Source organism: Diprion similis, chromosome 6, assembly GCF_021155765.1.
Source record: "Diprion similis isolate iyDipSimi1 chromosome 6, iyDipSimi1.1, whole genome shotgun sequence".
Taxonomy (NCBI): Eukaryota; Metazoa; Arthropoda; class Insecta; order Hymenoptera; family Diprionidae; genus Diprion; species Diprion similis.
The window spans coordinates 5,672,144-5,690,401 of NC_060110.1; the positions used below are offsets into that span (position 1 = coordinate 5,672,144).

Here is an 18,258-nt window from a genome sequence, read left to right on the forward strand (position 1 = left end):
GCTAAGAAAAAATTCCTTTCCTTCAGGCAGTGACACCCCTGACCCTGAGGAATACGGGGTATTCCGTGTCCGGCGGAGTGTGTCTCACCTTGGTTTACCCGGAGCTTTCTTCCTTCCAGGGGCTGATAGTGGAAATAGTCTCGACTATCGCATTAATGATGGTAAACTGCGCGGCTTGGGACTCGAGGAACACTCATAATTCAGACTCCACTTCACTGAGGATCGGGTTCGCGGTGACCGCCCTCTCGGTTGCCGGCGTCAGTTTTGCTCTTTGAACTCTTCGCCTCAATTCCACTTGTTGTTTTTCAGAGTCTCATGTATTTATACCCGTTGCAAATGTTCCTCAGGTTCCGTACACGGGTTGCAGTATGAACCCAGCGAGGAGCTTCGCCCCCGCTCTTTGGAACAACAATTGGACCAGTCACTGGGTCAGTTGAATGAGTTCATTAAATGATCGTCTAACCCCTGGAAGTGCGTTGAGGAATTATGTAAATGAAATAATATGCACGTATACTTCAGGTATACTGGATCGGCCCTGTGATTGGTGCCGTTATCGGCAGCTTGACCTACACCATCATCTTCAAAGACAGAACGTCAAAGTCTTCAGAAGACACGAGGGACTGAGGGCCTTCAGGGCTGACCATCGGGTATACCTAACGTCTTTATACTTTATATATACAAATTGTTATAATAAATATTTAAGGAAAAAAGGTAATGTAAATTCGAAACATTCGTTGAAATCTATCGGAAAACATTTAAAAAATCTTTTTCTTCAAAAATAGATTGACGAGACAAAGAACGTTTACTTTGTCCTACATTTTTAGCATTTTATTGCCTTTTCTATTATTTCCTGTAAAATAGTAACGATATTAAGTCGCTAGACTGTATCGAAGGGGGCGTATAAAATTTAAACAGAAAGCAGTGGATCGTATGTAGGCAGCTGGATTGTTTCCACGGAAATAACGGCAGCCGTGTATTAGAATAAGAACTCGTAATATGCGAGCAACCCATCATTAGGTACCCTTTACGAAAAATTGCTACTGGTCTCTCGTAGACTAATACTGGTCCTCTGCAATAGTGTCGACCATTGGAGTGCAGCACCGCGCAAGTGAGAACTAGTACTCCCGAATATTCTGCAATATCTACACCGTGGTATTAAGAATTAAGGAAGAACTGACACGTCTGGATTAAAAGTTAGGAAAAAAGAAAAACGGTTCAAAAAAATCTCCAGCCATGTTAATTGCGCTAATGGTACTGAATACGAACGAAACAATATTCTCTCTAGTTTTGTGACATAAATTAATGTGATTGTGAACGAATTACAAATTCGAATGCTGCAAGCTAAGATATCAATCTTTGATTTGAGAGGTTTTTTTAATCAGATCATTAAAATCGATTGAATCCTGGTGTTTTTGGGCTTACGTGTTGTCCGCCATATTTATCTCCAAAGATCAATCACGTAACAAGACTTTCAAATATATTTATGTCCAGAGTAAATTAAAATAGATTTGGGTAAGTACGTTGCAGCAGAATCAACAGTTACATTTGAGTGTTATGATATTATGTGAGATTTCTTAAATGCTTTTCAGACAATTTATGGGGATATGGTTGTATAGGGTACCTACTTTCAGAGTAATAGAGGATCCACTGTGAAGCCCGTAGAGACGATGTTTGATTTGTACTCATTATCAGTAGCGCAAATAACATTGCTGGAGATTCTTTGATTTTTTTCCACATTTCCTAACTTTTCGCGCAAGCGGTCCAGCAAATTTATCTTCAAAGTACACTCGTATCGAATTGTGTTTATCCGTTGTTGATCTAGTATGAAATGTATTTTTATTGCTCTTTAGAACTAAGCTATCTCATACAACTGTGTGTACCAATTCCAGCAAGCAATTGAACAAAACAACAAAAACCCTCTTCCCACGTTAACAAAATACAATCCAACGATGGACCTGAGAAGGTATCTCTGGTGGCACGAAACGGCCTTGACAATCCTGGGACTTTGGCCTCCGCAGGGCATGTCCGGGGTTTCTTTGGGCGTTTACTGGGTCTACAGAATCCTGTTCGTCTTCGTCTTTTGCTTCGCATTCAACGCGTCCGAGTTCGCTGGTTTTTTCTTCATCTACAATAACCTGCAGGCCGTGGCGTCGAACCTCTGCTGGTCCGTGATGCACTTCACGGTGTGCCTAAAAATCGTCCTGTTCTTTACGAAGACCGCCGAGTTGCAGGGAATCTGTGCCCGCCTTAGGACCTCAGACTTCCTCCCGAACCTGGAACGCAGCCCCCGGGAACCGGAAGTGGTGGCCATCGCGGTCAGGACGAGCCTCCGCTACTTCTTCGTCTACTATTCAATGACCGTGTTGGTTCTTGCGAACTGCTTCGTCGCCCCGCTCTGTCGCGAAAAGTCTTCTGGTGATAATAATTTCTACGATATCTCAGGAAAACACGGAAGAATAGAAAATCATAGAACATTGTTATCCTCTGTTGACCTTCGTAGAAAAAAACGTTGAAATATTATCTATCTATACCAAAATGAAATATCAGCTACACCAAATAGTTTAAATACGTGCTTCGTGAATTTTCTTAAAAGATTACGAACTTTCACGAAAAATTTTACTAATCGAGGAAATAAAATTCTGTGGATTTTTGCAGAATTGTACGGATTCGTACGAAAACCTCCAATTGAGTTAGAGACGGTTTTCTACGAACAATCACGAAATTTTCCCAAAAATTCGAGGCTTAGTCCGGTGGAGATGTCTCTTAGGTGAAAAATGATTTAAAAAAATCGTTCTTTTGTAAAATAAAAATTTTTCATTACAAATTTTTCATATTGGATATTAGGCAACGCGATACCATTAATTTCATACCTTCTAAACTGTTCATAATAACTAAAAATACGAATATGTTTAATCAGCCATCTCACCCTAAGGGGAGACCTTTTCATACTTACTGCCGTCCTATAACCGTTGTCGAAGCTGAAATTGAATGAATACGATTTATAAATATTTATTTGGTCGTTCCTACATTTAAAGTTCACTCGAGTTGTTCATCGATAGTAACAATCGTAACGTTATTAATACATGAAATTAAAAACGTCGTAAATACTTCTGGTCTCACCAAAAAAAAAACGGTAGTATCGAAAGAAACGGTGCTTGTTGCAGTTTAATTTTCAACATCTGAGAATTTCATAGCAACATTTGATATGCATTCTAGAAGATATCGGTGGTTGGCCATCTTCCTGCCGGACTTGCCCCATTGAAAAACTACGATCACGTTTCAAATTACCCCCCCCCCCCCCAAAAAAAAAAAACGTAAACATCAGGCGAAAGAGAATCATAGGAATTTTTTTCTACCAGAGGCGCTGGACTCCAATCCGGCCGATTCGAAGCCGGAGCCCCTGCAGAATCCGCTGCCCTATTACACCTACGTGTTTTGCAACCCCTTGAAGTCTCCGTGCTACGAAATCGCCTACATCTACCAGATCCTCTCTACCCTCGTTTGCAGCCTCGTTCTTATCCACTGCGATAACCTCTACCTCTACCTCGTCATGGTCTGCACCTCGCAGCTGCGGATTCTCAACGCCTCCCTTGAGACCATCACCTGCAGGGCCGCCAAGAACTCTCTGAAGCTACGGTGGAAGCTCTGCGCTGGACTGAGAATCAAGCGGAGTGACGTCGTCGATGCGGAGTCCTTCACACTTGGGGCCAACTGCGTAAAACACCATCATGCTATTCTCGAGTAAGGGAGATATAATGCGCGCATCTTTTTATTCGGTGCATACTTCTGTTTCTGTTTGGTTTTAGTTTTCAGATAACAATGAATTACAAACCTAAAATTGCTTATTCACTTTGTACAATCAATGTTTATCGTAATTCTAAGATTCCGCCATCCAAAGTTAGTGGTTCGGGATTTCGCTTTCGATTATTGACGGGTAAATAAAAGGATTTTTTGTAAATTCGTTAACCGCATGTGACATGTAGGTATAAGCCTGACCTCTAAATTAGCAGATTATACTTTTTGTAAATTGTGCCCACTCATACCTTGAGACACAATGAGCTATTACATAGTTTTTTTTTTACTACTGATCATCACACAAGATGGAAAAAAGGTTTTGGTAATTGAGTAGATAATAACCAGATACATCTATTGATTTTTGAAAGAATGCCGATTTTGAAGAATGTTAATAATTAGAAAACTTGAAAATTTTTCATCATCAGTCTATTAATTGAAATTCGTGTGATTCTTTCGGCCAACAGGATTGAATCACTGGAGAAATATATTTGAATCCTAAAGATATTATACCGGTAAAGGAAAAAATGAAGTATTTCTTAGAATCACCTAACGATTCCCCTGTTACGTTACAGAGTCTTGGATAAGTTGGAGGAGATATACAATTTGCTCATACTCATACAATTTCTCTCACACCTGGTACAGTTGTGTTTTCAAATGTTCCTGGTTACTGAGGTGAGTACATTGTACATTGAAGTGGAGATTTGAAGTTTTGAAGTGGGGAAAAAATTACGAATTAAAATTTATCGGTCTTAGTCTTTCATTGAAAATTAGTTATACATTGCTTAACTTGTAAGTATGTTTAACCTTGGATAGTGTATTTTTATACCCTGATTACACAGATTTCTCCGCTAAGCTTCGACGGTCTTAGCATGCTTGCTTTTGTCGTTGCGATGGTAATCGAAGTCTACGTTTATTGCCAGTGTGGAAATGAGATTGAAATAGAGGTAAGCAAAAGAATTAAGCCATCTAACAGCTGTCGCACCTGTCCCACAATCTGCGCTGAACATATGCATGAGCGTCAACTTATCTTCGTGACTAAAAACATCTTGCAGATATTGTGGAAAATGGAAATCAGTAACATAGATTTACCACTGGATTAATCAATGTTGCAATTGTTGATTATTTTTCACTTTTTATGTATCGTATTATTCGGATGCAATTACAATTATTTCGGACACGATTGGTATAGACCAGCGCGCGCCTTTCAAGTCTACCATTTGGTTTTTGTATTAAAAAAATAAAGTCATATTTTTCTTTTTCTTTAAATTTCACTGATTTCGTAATATATACCTAATGGGTCACGGCATATTGTTATACTTATAAACTTGCTGTATTTTCGTCAACATTTGACAATGGAAAAAGAACAAATATGACCTAATTATTTTTTGTCTTTCTGCCTAATACGCAGACAAATTTTTTCCCGCAAAGACTTAACTAAGGCAATGGTGGGAAAATGAATGAAATCAGGTCAATTCAATTTTTTCTTTACAGAGTTCCAAGATTTCCCAGTCAGCCTACAACGCCCAGTGGACCTCGAGCTCGGAACCCGTAAAGTTAATAAAAAATTTTCCTTCTATTTGCCTCTGTAAAAAGGAGCAAGATGTTCCAAGTAATAATGAGCAATATTTGTCGGGTATTTCACAAGTTTAAACAAATAATTTTGTTTCCATTTAACACTGTAATTCAGCAATTTGGTCTGATTTTTAAATGACCATGAATATCCATGGCCGTCGTAAAAAGTTCACCTGATACTACACTTCCAAGTGGAGGCTAATTATTTGGCACTGTAAAATGCCCGATATATGTACTATTAGTAACGCGTATAAGGAGATAGCGTTGCAGTTTATGACGCAGTTCGAAATTTACACGCCCTCCTAGCTCTGCTCCTGAGGGCGCAGGGCTCGCAATATTGATCAAGTGCTCAACCGCCTCGCACACACATACTTAACATTCGCAGGAGAATGCTGCTGATCGTGATGCTGCGCGCTCAACGGCCCGTTGAATTCACAGTCGGAAAGTTCGTGAAGCTTTCACTTAGGACCTTGGTATCGGTGAGCCCTTAAACTCGTGTAACACAAGCCTGTAGCGATTCTCCGCAGCGGTCTAAATACTACGCAGTAACGGCCCCTCGTTCGTTCATTTACAGGTTGTCCGAGGCTCGTTCTCATACTTCATGGTACTAAGAAAAATGCAGTAATCCTTCGCCAACGCAGCTGTCCCTAATGTGTAATTGTACGTCTGGATTAAACGCTGGATATAATTGATCTTTTCATTCAAAACGAATCTTCGAAAGTTACAAAATAGCAATATAAGTTTAATCTAATATAATCGATCATTATAGAGTAAATTGATAGCTAGTTATTGCTTTCGGGTATAGAAATCGTCGCTATAAAGTGACGGCGACCGAATTATTATATCGAGGAATCATAGCCGGCGACGAACAGATCCTTGAGTCTATCGTCGAAATGGGGAAAAGACACAGCGATTGGATAATGCAGGGTCCTTAACCCAGAGCCAGAGCGGAGTTTAGTCGGTTGCGCAATAGCGCGACATTTTTTTAGTTCGTATCGTATTTACGCTCGTTATTGCGTTCTCCTTCGGTAAGTTCCAGCGTCGTGTGATACCCAACACCATTCGAAGGTTCTCGAGTCGGTGTGAGCTGCGCATAACCGTCGGCATTGCGGCGGCATGGATACACGGACACCAATGCAGCCGGCCGGTTTGCTGCCTCCAAGTCTCGAACGATCCTTTTGCCTCTGGACGACGTGCTCAAAATCTCGTACATCCCCCCCACCCATGCCCTTCAGCCCAGACGATCAATACTTTCGTGGTTCCCCGCCACGCCTACACATTGTAATACATGCTGCGTAATTTTCGCTATTCGCTTTTATTACCTGAAACGAGTAAGCCAGGCATGTGTTCTGCTTATAAAAATATAAATGAATATCGAAAAGTCATTCGACTAGTTCGATGACGCTTGCAGTAACAACATTTAGCTGAAGAGTTAGACCAAGAGTTAAAGTTGGAAACAGTTGGTAAGTTATTACGTTTTACGCAGCGGAGAGCGGAGATGGAAGCTGCTCCAGATATACGTAATAACAACAGTACGCACGAGGAAAGGTGGATATCGGTTTGCATGTGTTCTCACTGATTGTGTGAATGGGTCTGCTTTATTATAGGACAGGATCCTGTGGTGTGAGGCATGGAAGCCTCAACTGCGCATTTGCGCGGCGGAAACCACCGCAGGCACAGCGACGCGCATTTGTTTTGACTGGCTGCTCGAAAGTTCGAGATGCCCATATTGCCCATGTACATGAAACTGCGTCGCAACAACCGGCTCGGGTATAAATTCCCGGCGTCGCCACGCCGGCCGGCATTCACTATCAGACTTGGAAGGTGCGCGCATCCCTCGGTGGATTGGCTCGTTCTTAGTTGACGAAATTCATCATTTTTCTTTTATTTGAAAATTCATTTTATTACACCTGACAGTGGGAGACGATATCATCGACGTTACGATGTGAAAAGACGACAGCGCGGGCACAGCGGCGGTCCGTCGAGCCTCAGGTTAATATGATTTTTGGTATACGATATACTTAAGATTACCTTTATTTTTACTCAATTCAGAATTACGTTTTTAATTATATAAATCAGGTGTACATACATTGGTCTAAACGTGCTCGTACTGGAGCGTTAAGTCCAGCAATGAAATTTTTCACATAGTTTTAAATTTAGGACATAATTGTATTTACAGTAATAACTTGCACGACGTATTTGTGCTGGGCATAATAATTTGTTCCATTTCGCGGTTAGCTGCTCTTCTGTTCCTCTGGCTTTGCGGCAGGTACTCCGGTTTTAACGATGTTTACTACTCTCTCCGTCCCGGGTGCGGCAAGGGACTGCAATAATTATATGAAATATGATCAAGTAATTCAATTAGATATCTGCAGGGTAGCGAAAGTCGTGAATTTCATTTCGGGTGGGGGAGTGGAGAAGATATATTTCGTTCTAGTAAAACACTTGTGCAGTCGAAGGTCAACTTTTTTTTCAATTATTTCCACGATTTTAGCAATTTCTAACATTGATTTTTTTTCAAATTTACAGCGCCTCAGGTGTGTCAGTGCTTGAATATTCGAAACCCGCAAGCTGGAGCAAGCAACACACGGACAAAGAAGAAACACTGTGGTCGTGATTACATCTTTAGGAATTTCGCACAGCGAGACCAATAGGTGAGACATCGTTATCATATTAGGACAGAATCTCGAAATGCTTGCAATCTTGTAATACTCTTATGTTCTCATATCCCAAATGAAAATTTTTAGTGCAAATTTATATCTGATAGGAATTTTCAACGTTTGTGGTTAATCCTTTTATGTCAGTCACAGAAGCACCCTTTATTTTAAATTTTATTTTGCAATTTTTGTATGTTGCATGCAAAATCCTGAACTTTTTTTGCTTTTTCAGTTAAGAAAATACTCAAGTTTTGAAATGATTATGATTTTTTGTCAAACCATAATTGTTTATTATCGTTATAAATAAACATGTGTAAAAAAACGTATTTTCGTGGATGTAATTCGTTAGCGGAGAAAATTGATAATAGACGTGTAATAAAAATACTTGAAATTCATTAGTTGACAGAGATTTCAGAATGGTCATTAGATATACAAAATTCAATGCACAAGGGTAGTTTTTACCCTTTTTAGGAGTGCCCATAGATACAAGTATCGGGTGTTGCACCTATTCTAAAAAATAGTAAAATCTAACTGTCTCGAAACAAATAACCATACAAATTTCGTTAAAAAATATTGTGTAAAACAATGTTGATAATTCACCCCGTTTTCATCTCATTTTAGAGGTTATTCTTAGTTCTAACTTTTTGACACTAGATTCGCATTTGGCATCGAAAACATAGGATACGTAAAATTGCGTAACTGAAAGGGTTAAAAGTAATTAACTTTCAAGGCAAATTTGATTATATTTCTAAACTGGTTCAATTTGAAAACTGGAACCCCTAAGTGTTGGCATTACAGTTTATCAAAGTAGCAGCGGTTGCCAGTACACAGGCGCTCTGCCAGCCCCCCCTTCTTTTTTCGGCGCGGCCGTTTTGTGATCGATAAAGCGGGAAAACTTGTTTATTCATAAAGTGTTTCACTGACTTAACAGTATCAATCAGATTGTTTAAATTCTTTTCCTCATTTTAACTGGTATCATGTGTAAGGGGTGCATCAACCTGGGCGTATGTCATATATGTCGAAATTCGTTTTGCAGAAAAATCGACGCGATGCTGTAGTGGTTTTGAATCGTTGCGTCGAGGTCGGCGTGCGGTGAAACGCAATTTCATGGATTGACGATAAATTGGCGACCTACGAGATATGGTCCAGAGGAAAGGAGAAAAGAAATAAAAACACAGAGAGACGGAGAAAAGCGGAGAAAAAAGAGAAATAAAAAACATTCGACGCGTGTTGCAGCGCTATCAGGCGCGTGATTAGAAAGAGGAGAATAACACCAAGAAAAAGGGGAGAAAGAAGCAAGCTTCGTGGATGTATAAAGTCTAGGCGATCGCCTGAGGGCGATCTGCATCATCCCGTCTCCTGTAACCGTTACTGCAGTACAACCTACCTTCTTTGGAGCAGTAATAGTGAGAACACCGTCCGAAGATAAGCTCGAGGTAACGTCGGATACTTCGTGGGTCGGTGGAAGGAGATAACGCCTGACAAAGTGCCGGCTGATGTAGCCGTGCTCATCCTGCTTCTCCTCGTGTTTCGCCTCGACAACAACGTTATTGTCGACGGTCTTGACCGTTATTTCATCCGGCGAAAATTGTTGCACGTCAAGTATCACCTGGAAAAAAAAAGCAGAGAGAATTTGAAGGAGGTAAAAGAACAGTAAAACAAAACATTATAACAGTGCAACAGCGTATGATTAATCGTCGCAGTATACTCAGAAGTATATTTATTGTCAAGCCTACGCTTCGTACAATAAAATCAATCCGCTGTATCTCGTTGGCGATCAAGCCTTGAATAACTTGGACGAGCCGGCAGCAGTCATCGTGTCCAGAACACTGGAATTTGGTAATTGACTTCTAAACCTGCAGCAGTCATCGGATCTTCCCACGTGAGATATATGTATAATATCATTACATCTTAATTGTTAACTGGTACATAAACAATTTCTGATATCACACATGCGTATATTTCCGTAAGTCAGAAAGCAAGTTGCATTTTTCTGGTTCTTTTTTCTTTTCTTTTTCTGTTTCTGGCCTTGTTCAAAGATAATTGATACTGTAGAAAAAGGGGATGGAAGATTGGACAAAACGATGAATGAATAAGAATAAAAGACACGTGGTTAAAGTGTGCCCGCGACAAATTATCTAGAGACGAACGAAGAAAGACGCGAGGAGAGATTGTCGAAGGATAGAAAAAAAGAAAACTGAAAGAATTTCTTCTCGTTATTACGCTATCGAGGTTCGACCAAATATTAATGAATCACTGAATTCCTTCATTAAAGACTGATATTATTTTATTTGAATGTATTGAAATCACAACCGTAAAGATGTAGCTACACGGATCGCCTACTTGTGCTTATTTCACCAGTATATACAAGTAGGGCGTGTTAATACTATCAATATTGTAAAATTTTACTGATTGGCAGCGGCTGCTGCTAGTGTTGCTGCTGTCTTTACAACTTTATATATGTGATCGTTGACTCGTCTCTCTCTCATCTTTCTCGTCTTGTTGACAAAGCAGTAATTATCACTACGTATAAAAACCGTACGTACAAGCAGATAAACAGACCAAATCGAGAAATAAAAAACAGTAAAGCTGATTCAAACACCATCGAAACAATAGTCAGGGGAAGAAAGGCAAAAAGAGTTGACTAGACGAAAGAACGAATGTCGAATCAGTCATTCGGAAGCACGCTGTATAATTTTTACATCTATATGCCTACGTGGGTACATGCAGATGCGGTACTATATGTACGTGTGATTAAAGAATAGCAAAAAAAAAAAAAAAGAAAGACGAATCCAACGGCAACCAGAAAGAAAGAAAAAGAGAGAAAAGTATTGATTTTCTAAATCATGTTACAGATTTACTTCTACAATTATTACTACATTGTATAAAATTTTCCTATATTTTTTTATATAAAGAAAAAAGAAAAAAAGTGAAGAGAGCGTAATATATACTTACGGCAAAAATATTTATATATTATATATAAAAAAACCATAAATTTAGACTTGGTGATAAAGAAGCGAAATATTCAATATACGTTGATCTGATCGACCGTCGATCCTCCGGGGAGCCCAGCTCACTGGGGGGTGCTGGCACCCGCCCCCCGAGCCCATTTGCGTTCAGAAAAAAACAAATTCATTAAATCATTCGCCCATTCGTTACAGACCCATCGGTAAAAAATCATCCTAGCGTGAGTTCTGCGAATTTATTATAGATATTTGTGAAAAATCGTAATTTATTTTCTTTCAAATCACTCGTACAGACTTGATTAATTTTTATTTTTAATATTTCCTTTCGTATTGTTTGAAAAAGAAATAAAAAACCGTTTACAAGTGACCGACGACCAATAATATTTTGGAAAATCCGCCGCGGCGTGGGATTTTAATAACCGCAACCCACGCCGCGCGGTGGGAGGGACGATTTACGAAAATATATACTCTACATTCGCCTCTCTTAATATAGAAACGTGACTAAGTTAAGAACTGAGCATTTTGAGGGCGTTTTCTGTTATAACGTGAGACGAAAATAGATGAAGTTTATTGTGATTCAATTGCGAGAATAGTTACGACGTCTGAGGTGTGAGAGAATAATACAAAAAACAGTTGAAAATACAAAAAAACAGTCTAAATAATGGATTTGTTAAGCTTTTTTCCTTTACGTTATTGAAAGAAAAATTTCTTCTACTACTTCTATTTTAACTGCAGTATAACGTTGTGGGAAAAAATTTGCGGTACATGGAAATAATATAGTACCCAAGTATTATTTTTTATTTCAAGTTGAAATTATCCAGACCATTATTATATTCCGCGGATATGAAGTTACATTAAATCACTGCAGAACTTGCGCAGGACTTTTTATCGGTGATATTTGAATTTACAAAGCTGCAAACACACCACGCATACGGACACAGATGCGCAGATTCGATTACCGTATAACATGTGAAATACTTGGTCAATCATCCCGTGAAAATTGACATTAACATTATATATACAAGCCAATATAGCTGAGATTGATGAGATAATATTGAACCTATATAAGTAAGAGTGTATAAAGCACAAGAGAAATAATTAACAACCGTGTGTAGTTTCCGCATTTTAATTCGTAGAATATTTTCTTGAAAACAATATCGTAGAACACTGTAAACCGAGAAACAAAAAAAAAAAAAAAAAAAAAAAAACAGGAAAAGCACTGATGCGATGTATAGATTATGAGTACATTTAGCCGGTAGTACGTATAATATGCTATGTTTAATTAACATTCGAACTGAAGTAAGAACGACGACGAAAGAGAAAGAAAGGGTTTTTGTTTTAGTCTGAAGAGTGAATTAGAAGATAGCAACGAAAAGTTGAATAAAAAAGATAAGATCGTTGATAATTATTAAAATATAATCTAATAAAACGCACAAGAGCAACGAGGAGGAGGAGAGAGCCTCGCTGCGTCGATTATAAATATGCTTGACTAACCATGCTGCATTTTTATAATAAGAAATTGATAGAAATCAAAGCCATTCTGAAATGCCACTTATATTATCGATTCTGTATCGACGTCGTACCGAATCGACTGGCGTAATTTACACGCGTTAACGGGATAATTTCCACAATTCAAACAACTAAAAAATACTTGCGTAGAAAACGATTGGAAAAAAGTTTATTAAGAAACGTTGAATCAATCAACGTGTCATCATCGCGAAGTATTGAACGCTTTGATAGAAAGTATAAAACACCCACGATACACGTTAAGTCGTAAGTAGGTATATCGTAACATCGTGAACTCGGTATAAAAATTAAGATCTATCAAAAAACTGTGTGTGTACATGTTAAGCGTATAAACTCGGTAGTTTAGTCGGGGAAAAAAACAAGAAAAAATCCTCAAAAATAACTACTTTAAAAATAAATAATAACCAAACACAACGACTCAGGTAGCACCTATTATTATTAATATTCTATCTTTATATAGTATTATACATATATTGATTGATATTTGTATTTTATGATAGGTTGGACCAACTCTTGTACGTGATAGGGCGCGGTTAGATACAAGCATTTCAGTTTTCTTCTTTTTTTTTGGTAGTTTTTTTTTTCTTTTTACCTTTTTTAATTTATCAAACATCTACGAAGAATGGCGTGATCTAAAATCGCCCAAATAAAACCCCTTACATTGGCAAATTTTCGTGAATAGTACTTTGCGAATAAGTGGGCCTGAGGCCCGTAAGAAGCAGCGTCGCGATCCGGTAGCTTCTTTATCAGCGGGAGTATTTAACACGCAATAAAGGTAACTGTCCTTAACACTCGTCAGTTAACCCACCGTACAAGAGTTTCTTATTATATAAATAAAGTACCTAATTTATGTATGTATAATACATAGTAATTCGCAAGTAAGTCAGATCGACTAGGGTTACAAATAGACGAGTGGAGGAGAGGAAGAAAGAGGAAAGAGGTAACTAGTAATTATACAGGGTCATTAATCAGTCGAGAGGAATAGAGAGCGTATTTTATCGAGAGATCTTTGTCTCACTAATTGTATAGACACTAGAACCGAGTCAGGAACCCACGGTCGGATACTGTTATAGTTTTCGGCCGTGGGTTCCTGCCATATGACACACTTTATGAAACGATAATTGATGAGTACAAAACAAAAAAAAAAAAAAAATTCAACACTAATTTGTCAACATCTGATAATCTTCTCTCAATCGGTTTTGTCAACGGAATAATACCTAAACTTTGTTCCTGAGTTCTTCTTCTGATTTCGAATCACGTTAAAGCGCTAAGTTGTAAATTTGAATCGATATTCCAAGCTTCCACGCAGACACAGTTTTCATCTGTACGGAAATTGAAATACCGATTCAAATTTACAGCAAATTTAATTCCTTGGAAAATTCTATTATTCATTTTGCTTTTCTCTTTCTGATTCGATTTCAATCGGTTTTTCTTCAGTTTATTACATAAGTGTACTTAAGAACTTGTACAGGCATAAGCTGTCCGACGCTTACCGACACCGTTATTCCGTCGTCATAGGAAAAATGAAAACTTAAGGATCTAATAAACTTGCCTGAAACTTTTCCTTGTCGGCTTGGACGGTGCTTGCACCCCCCGAATTTTGCCTCACGATGTTCCGCCACGGTCTGTAGTATCCCGGGCTGCCGAATACCGGCCTTTGCCTCGCCAGACTCAGGCTCGACAGCCCTGAGAGCAGATCTTCCCGGTCCAGGCCGCTTCCAAAATGTTGGTCTATCAGGCGCGACGTGGGGCGATCAAGATCGTCCCACCAATCTCTGAACATCAGAGGAACGACTGACATCTGAAACCGAATTTGTATCGCACCGTTAATCGGCGTAGTCTTTGTCCATCTTATCGTTAGAAAGATATTCCCTCGAAGTATTCAGATGGTAGTGCGAGTTTCGCGATGAAAAATGAAATTATTGCCAATTATGGTCCTACTGTCACAACAACGTAGGCAATTAATGGTGAACGAATAGTCTCGAGGAGACAGAGGCCAAGATCTTCGCGAATTCGTCGCGATGCGTGTGTTGACTCGATCGCTGAGTGATTTTTTGTTAACTTCGGTTATAGAGCAGGATGTAAAAAACACTGGAAATTAGCCGGCAATACGAAGACTAGAAGATATTGTGTAGAGTCGAGTGATGTGCGCTTTGATTCGAAACTGCAAGTAACTTCTCTTACAAACAGGTACTTCGTATCCCGTCACCTCCCGCACGAAGCAATCAAATTCAAAATATTACGACCAATAAAATAAAGCGACATTTAAAAAGCAAGAAAAAAAAAAAAAAAAAAATTAATCAAAATAAGAACTTATTAAGTGAAGGATAGAAATTCTGTGTGTAGGAAATCTCCGTTGTCGTCACTTCGTCGTTGCGTTGTATTAGAATTGAATCGAAAAAAAAAGTTCAAATCACAAAATTAAATGGTAATGATAACAACAATAATGACAGCAGTAATAATAAGTTACCCGCGCGAGGTCAACTAATCATTATATTAACATTACATAGTTGTATGCTGATTAATTGTAAAGATGTGTGAGGAGTAAGAGTTAGTAATAATCTAAACTTCGTATGTCAACAATTCAGTAATAATACCAGTTCACTCGTATTATACCTACGTCTTGTTAGCATTCCTAATTGATTATATTACATACGTATGAGTAATAATAACTTTGATAATAAAATTGAACAAACTCATTCTCGAGTATACATAAAGTAATATATGTAGTAAAGAGTTTGTACAACTACAACAACAACAACAATAACAATAACGATAACGATAACAGTAATAATAATAATAGCGATAATGGTAATGATAATAATAGTGTTAATCACATGATTGCGAATAGAAAATCCAAATCTATTATAATATATATCTTAAATAAGTTACAAATCAGCCATATCGTCCATATTAGTTACTCGTATAATTTATGCGGAACCTACTAATTGCTTATCGGATTTCATTTGATTGATGTGACGGTGTAAGAAGAAAATTATTTTTACTTCAGATTTTCCCGGGAAAATAATCTCTATATTTTCTTTACTGTATAATCGCGATTCAAGTCAGGGCCGTACATAACACGAATAGGTATATACAAACAGTATGTATATTTTATTCGTACATATATACATATATACATATACATTTATGCTCGGGATTAGAGATGCCACAACTACGTTCGCCCATAAATATAATTTACGCGTAATGAATAAATGAATAGAAAAAAAAAAAAAAAAAATTCAAAAAAATGGGGAGAAAAAATTTTCGCTGCAAGCGAGTGGCGTCAGGTTTTTTTTAAATTATCTTCTTAGGTAAATCTTTTTTTTTTTAATATCTCGAATATCCAGAGAAACGTTGTAAAGTAAAATTGTCATAAAAAAAAAAAAAAAAGTAACACCATTCGATGAGTTCCGCAGCCTGAAACGATTTATTGCAAATTACATACTGATTGCATTACACGATTAGTCTTTAAGTCACATTATAGGCCTGTATATCAGGATATGCTTTTCTCTCTTCTCGTAGCTAATCCACGTTAAATTTGGTGCATTTTCTGCTATTGTTATACCATCGCAATTTTCTAGATATATGTATTATTGTCAGCTATATACACACATACACACACACACACACACTATACGTCAGTGTATTTATTGCAGCAATTCACCGATTTTAAGTAGAATACAATTACGAGGGACGCGAGTTTTTTGCAAAAATACGCAAAGCTGTAGAATTCCGTGCTGTTACAATATCTCAAATTTTAACGTAAGATGGGTTGTGGATAGAAAATAACTGAAAACCCGCGGGTGGTTTTACGTAACTCAGTGCAAGAAAAAGAGAATTTAAGAACAACGCGATGAGGCTCTACGTTGAATTGCATTAGACTGCAATGATATTGATGAAAAAAAAGCCTTGACAATAAAAGTTTATCCCTCGGCAGGGAAAATGAGAACGTAAATTCCATTACTTTTCAATCGCCGCCGAATATCCAAAGACAATAAAATGGGATATGAAAAAAAAAATCTATGCAGTACACGATTATTGTCAAAAACAATCTTTTCGTTGGAATAAAAAAGGAAACACCGAGTCGTAAAACAAGCGTTACTGCAGTGCAGCATATATCTACATTTCAAGAGGTGAAAATTGAAAAAAAAAAAAACCACAAGTGCACAAAAATTCTTGTGTATAATACGTATCTTTACAGGTATATTATGTGTTATAGATAATATTACAAGTGTTAGATTGTAGGAGTGCAGGTTAAAACAAAAACAAAAAAAAAAAAATGAGAAAAAAAAAAAATTGTTGAAAAAAACTTAGTGGTAGACTAATCATTATATAAATACACCTAGTATATGAATTACTCTATTAGCTAAGCGATCGATTATAATTAAGCACACAATACAGAGAAAATGACACGGTATAATAATAATAATAATAATAAAAACAAAGAATTTGAAGAGAGGATTAAAACTATTAATTACCGTGCAGAGGGGAGGTGGCGGGTGGTTGACGATTAAAAATTCCGTGCGAAATAACCGCGCAACACTTGAAACGCGATTTGATTAGATTATGGGTTCAAAAAAGGTAAAAACACCGGTTTCAATGGAACTTGAAGAGCGAGGAGGAAGAAAATGAGCGAATATCTGACTGTAATACAAGCCAGGTTTCGGCCAGGGTTTAAATAGACGACTACATCCGGCGTCGCGACGCCCGCACGATAGGTGTAGAGGGGATTTGCGGTGATGCAAAACGCGTCGGTTCAACGCATATGAACATTTTGCTTATAATAGTACACTCGGCTAAAAATACCTGGGCGTTCTCATACCGATAAAATTCATTCCCCGCGCATTCTACAGAAAACGCGGAAAATTTTAGCTATGACTAAAAATTAAATCCCAAAAATAGCCCAACAGAAGCGAAAGATCCGGTTGAGACGTCTCGCTGAGAAGTTGATCTCGAAAGAGAGACAATTACTAATAACGACTTGTCGGTTAAACTATGACTGTATAGGTAACAACAACATCAAAATAATAAGAACTAACCACTATGCATATATATATATACACATATATTCCTATGATTATAAACTACGCGATTAAGATATTTTGACTGGTTACTGGTATTCTTGTGTTTTAAGCTTTGTTTTGTGATTCACATTGATTGCTGTGTTATTAATTATCATTGTAAGCATATTACGTTTCACTTACACGACTTTTTCTTTCTCTTTCGTCTGTTTTGTTTTTACAATATTTTTTTTTTCTTTCTTACGAATGAATATTTCTTTTCCTCGATTTCGTAATGGATAGAAATGTCTGATCTTTATTTTGGATTAATCCATGTAGCCGCATCGTTACACGTCGTCGTAAGAGAGGAGATTTAATTTACAATTAGGTACATTTTTAACATGTTTAGGGTCCTTATGAATGTTTTCTGACAATTGAGGATTACCGAGTTCTTTGAGTTACTCCATCGATAATATAACATGAATAACATAAATATATATATATATATGCGTGGAATATGATAAGTGGCATTATAGAAATACATTATACTTATAATATTATAACGTGAAACCGTGTATAACTTTATTCGTAGGTGGTAACCGTGTTACGGTAGGTTGAGTCACAGCTCATTATAACTGTTCGATGTATTAATCGTGATGCCTCTGCATAATTCTGTCTAATAACAACATCTAATTGTACCCTAATTGATAATATTTCATTAATCGAAAGATACTTGAT

At 37.6% G+C, this 18,258-nt stretch overlaps 4 protein-coding genes across 5 annotated transcripts in view; 3 read left to right on the forward strand and 1 right to left on the reverse strand.

Annotated features, from left to right (window-relative positions):
* The window catches only part of LOC124407515 (spatacsin), a 28,416-nt gene extending 15,172 nt beyond the window's left edge, over nt 1–13,244 (forward strand). The window contains exons 20-21 of the mRNA XM_046883735.1: nt 221–226; nt 13,234–13,244. The gene's annotated coding sequence lies outside the window, so the exon portion shown is untranslated. The remainder of the gene's footprint in view (nt 1–220; nt 227–13,233) is intronic.
* Nucleotides 1–18,258, forward strand: part of LOC124407520 (aquaporin AQPAn.G-like) — a 28,289-nt gene that overhangs the window by 3,079 nt on the left and 6,952 nt on the right. The window contains exons 4-6 of the mRNA XM_046883750.1: nt 27–257; nt 348–428; nt 520–647. Coding sequence (XP_046739706.1) covers nt 27–257; nt 348–428; nt 520–624 — 417 coding nt within the window. The 3' untranslated portion in view covers nt 625–647. The remainder of the gene's footprint in view (nt 1–26; nt 258–347; nt 429–519; nt 648–18,258) is intronic.
* Nucleotides 3,440–6,059, forward strand: LOC124407523 (odorant receptor 9a-like). Its single transcript, XM_046883754.1, has 6 exons — nt 3,440–3,741; nt 4,368–4,467; nt 4,635–4,739; nt 5,287–5,348; nt 5,753–5,846; nt 5,942–6,059. The coding sequence occupies exons 1-6, from the start codon at nt 3,551–3,553 to the stop codon at nt 5,990–5,992; spliced, it is 603 nt and encodes a 200-aa protein (XP_046739710.1). The 5' UTR covers nt 3,440–3,550; the 3' UTR covers nt 5,993–6,059.
* On the reverse strand, nt 7,259–17,704 carry LOC124407521 (protein lethal(2)essential for life-like). Of its 2 annotated transcripts, XM_046883752.1 has the most exons (4): nt 16,999–17,704; nt 14,070–14,318; nt 9,412–9,633; nt 7,259–7,691 (listed from the first exon to the last, which is right to left on the reverse strand). In XM_046883752.1, the coding sequence occupies exons 2-4, from the start codon at nt 14,316–14,318 to the stop codon at nt 7,602–7,604; spliced, it is 561 nt and encodes a 186-aa protein (XP_046739708.1). In that variant the 5' UTR covers nt 16,999–17,704; the 3' UTR covers nt 7,259–7,601. The 2 variants fall into 2 exon arrangements, with proteins under 2 accessions (XP_046739708.1, XP_046739707.1); XM_046883751.1 differs by lacking the exon at nt 7,259–7,691 and having other exon boundaries at nt 9,099–9,633.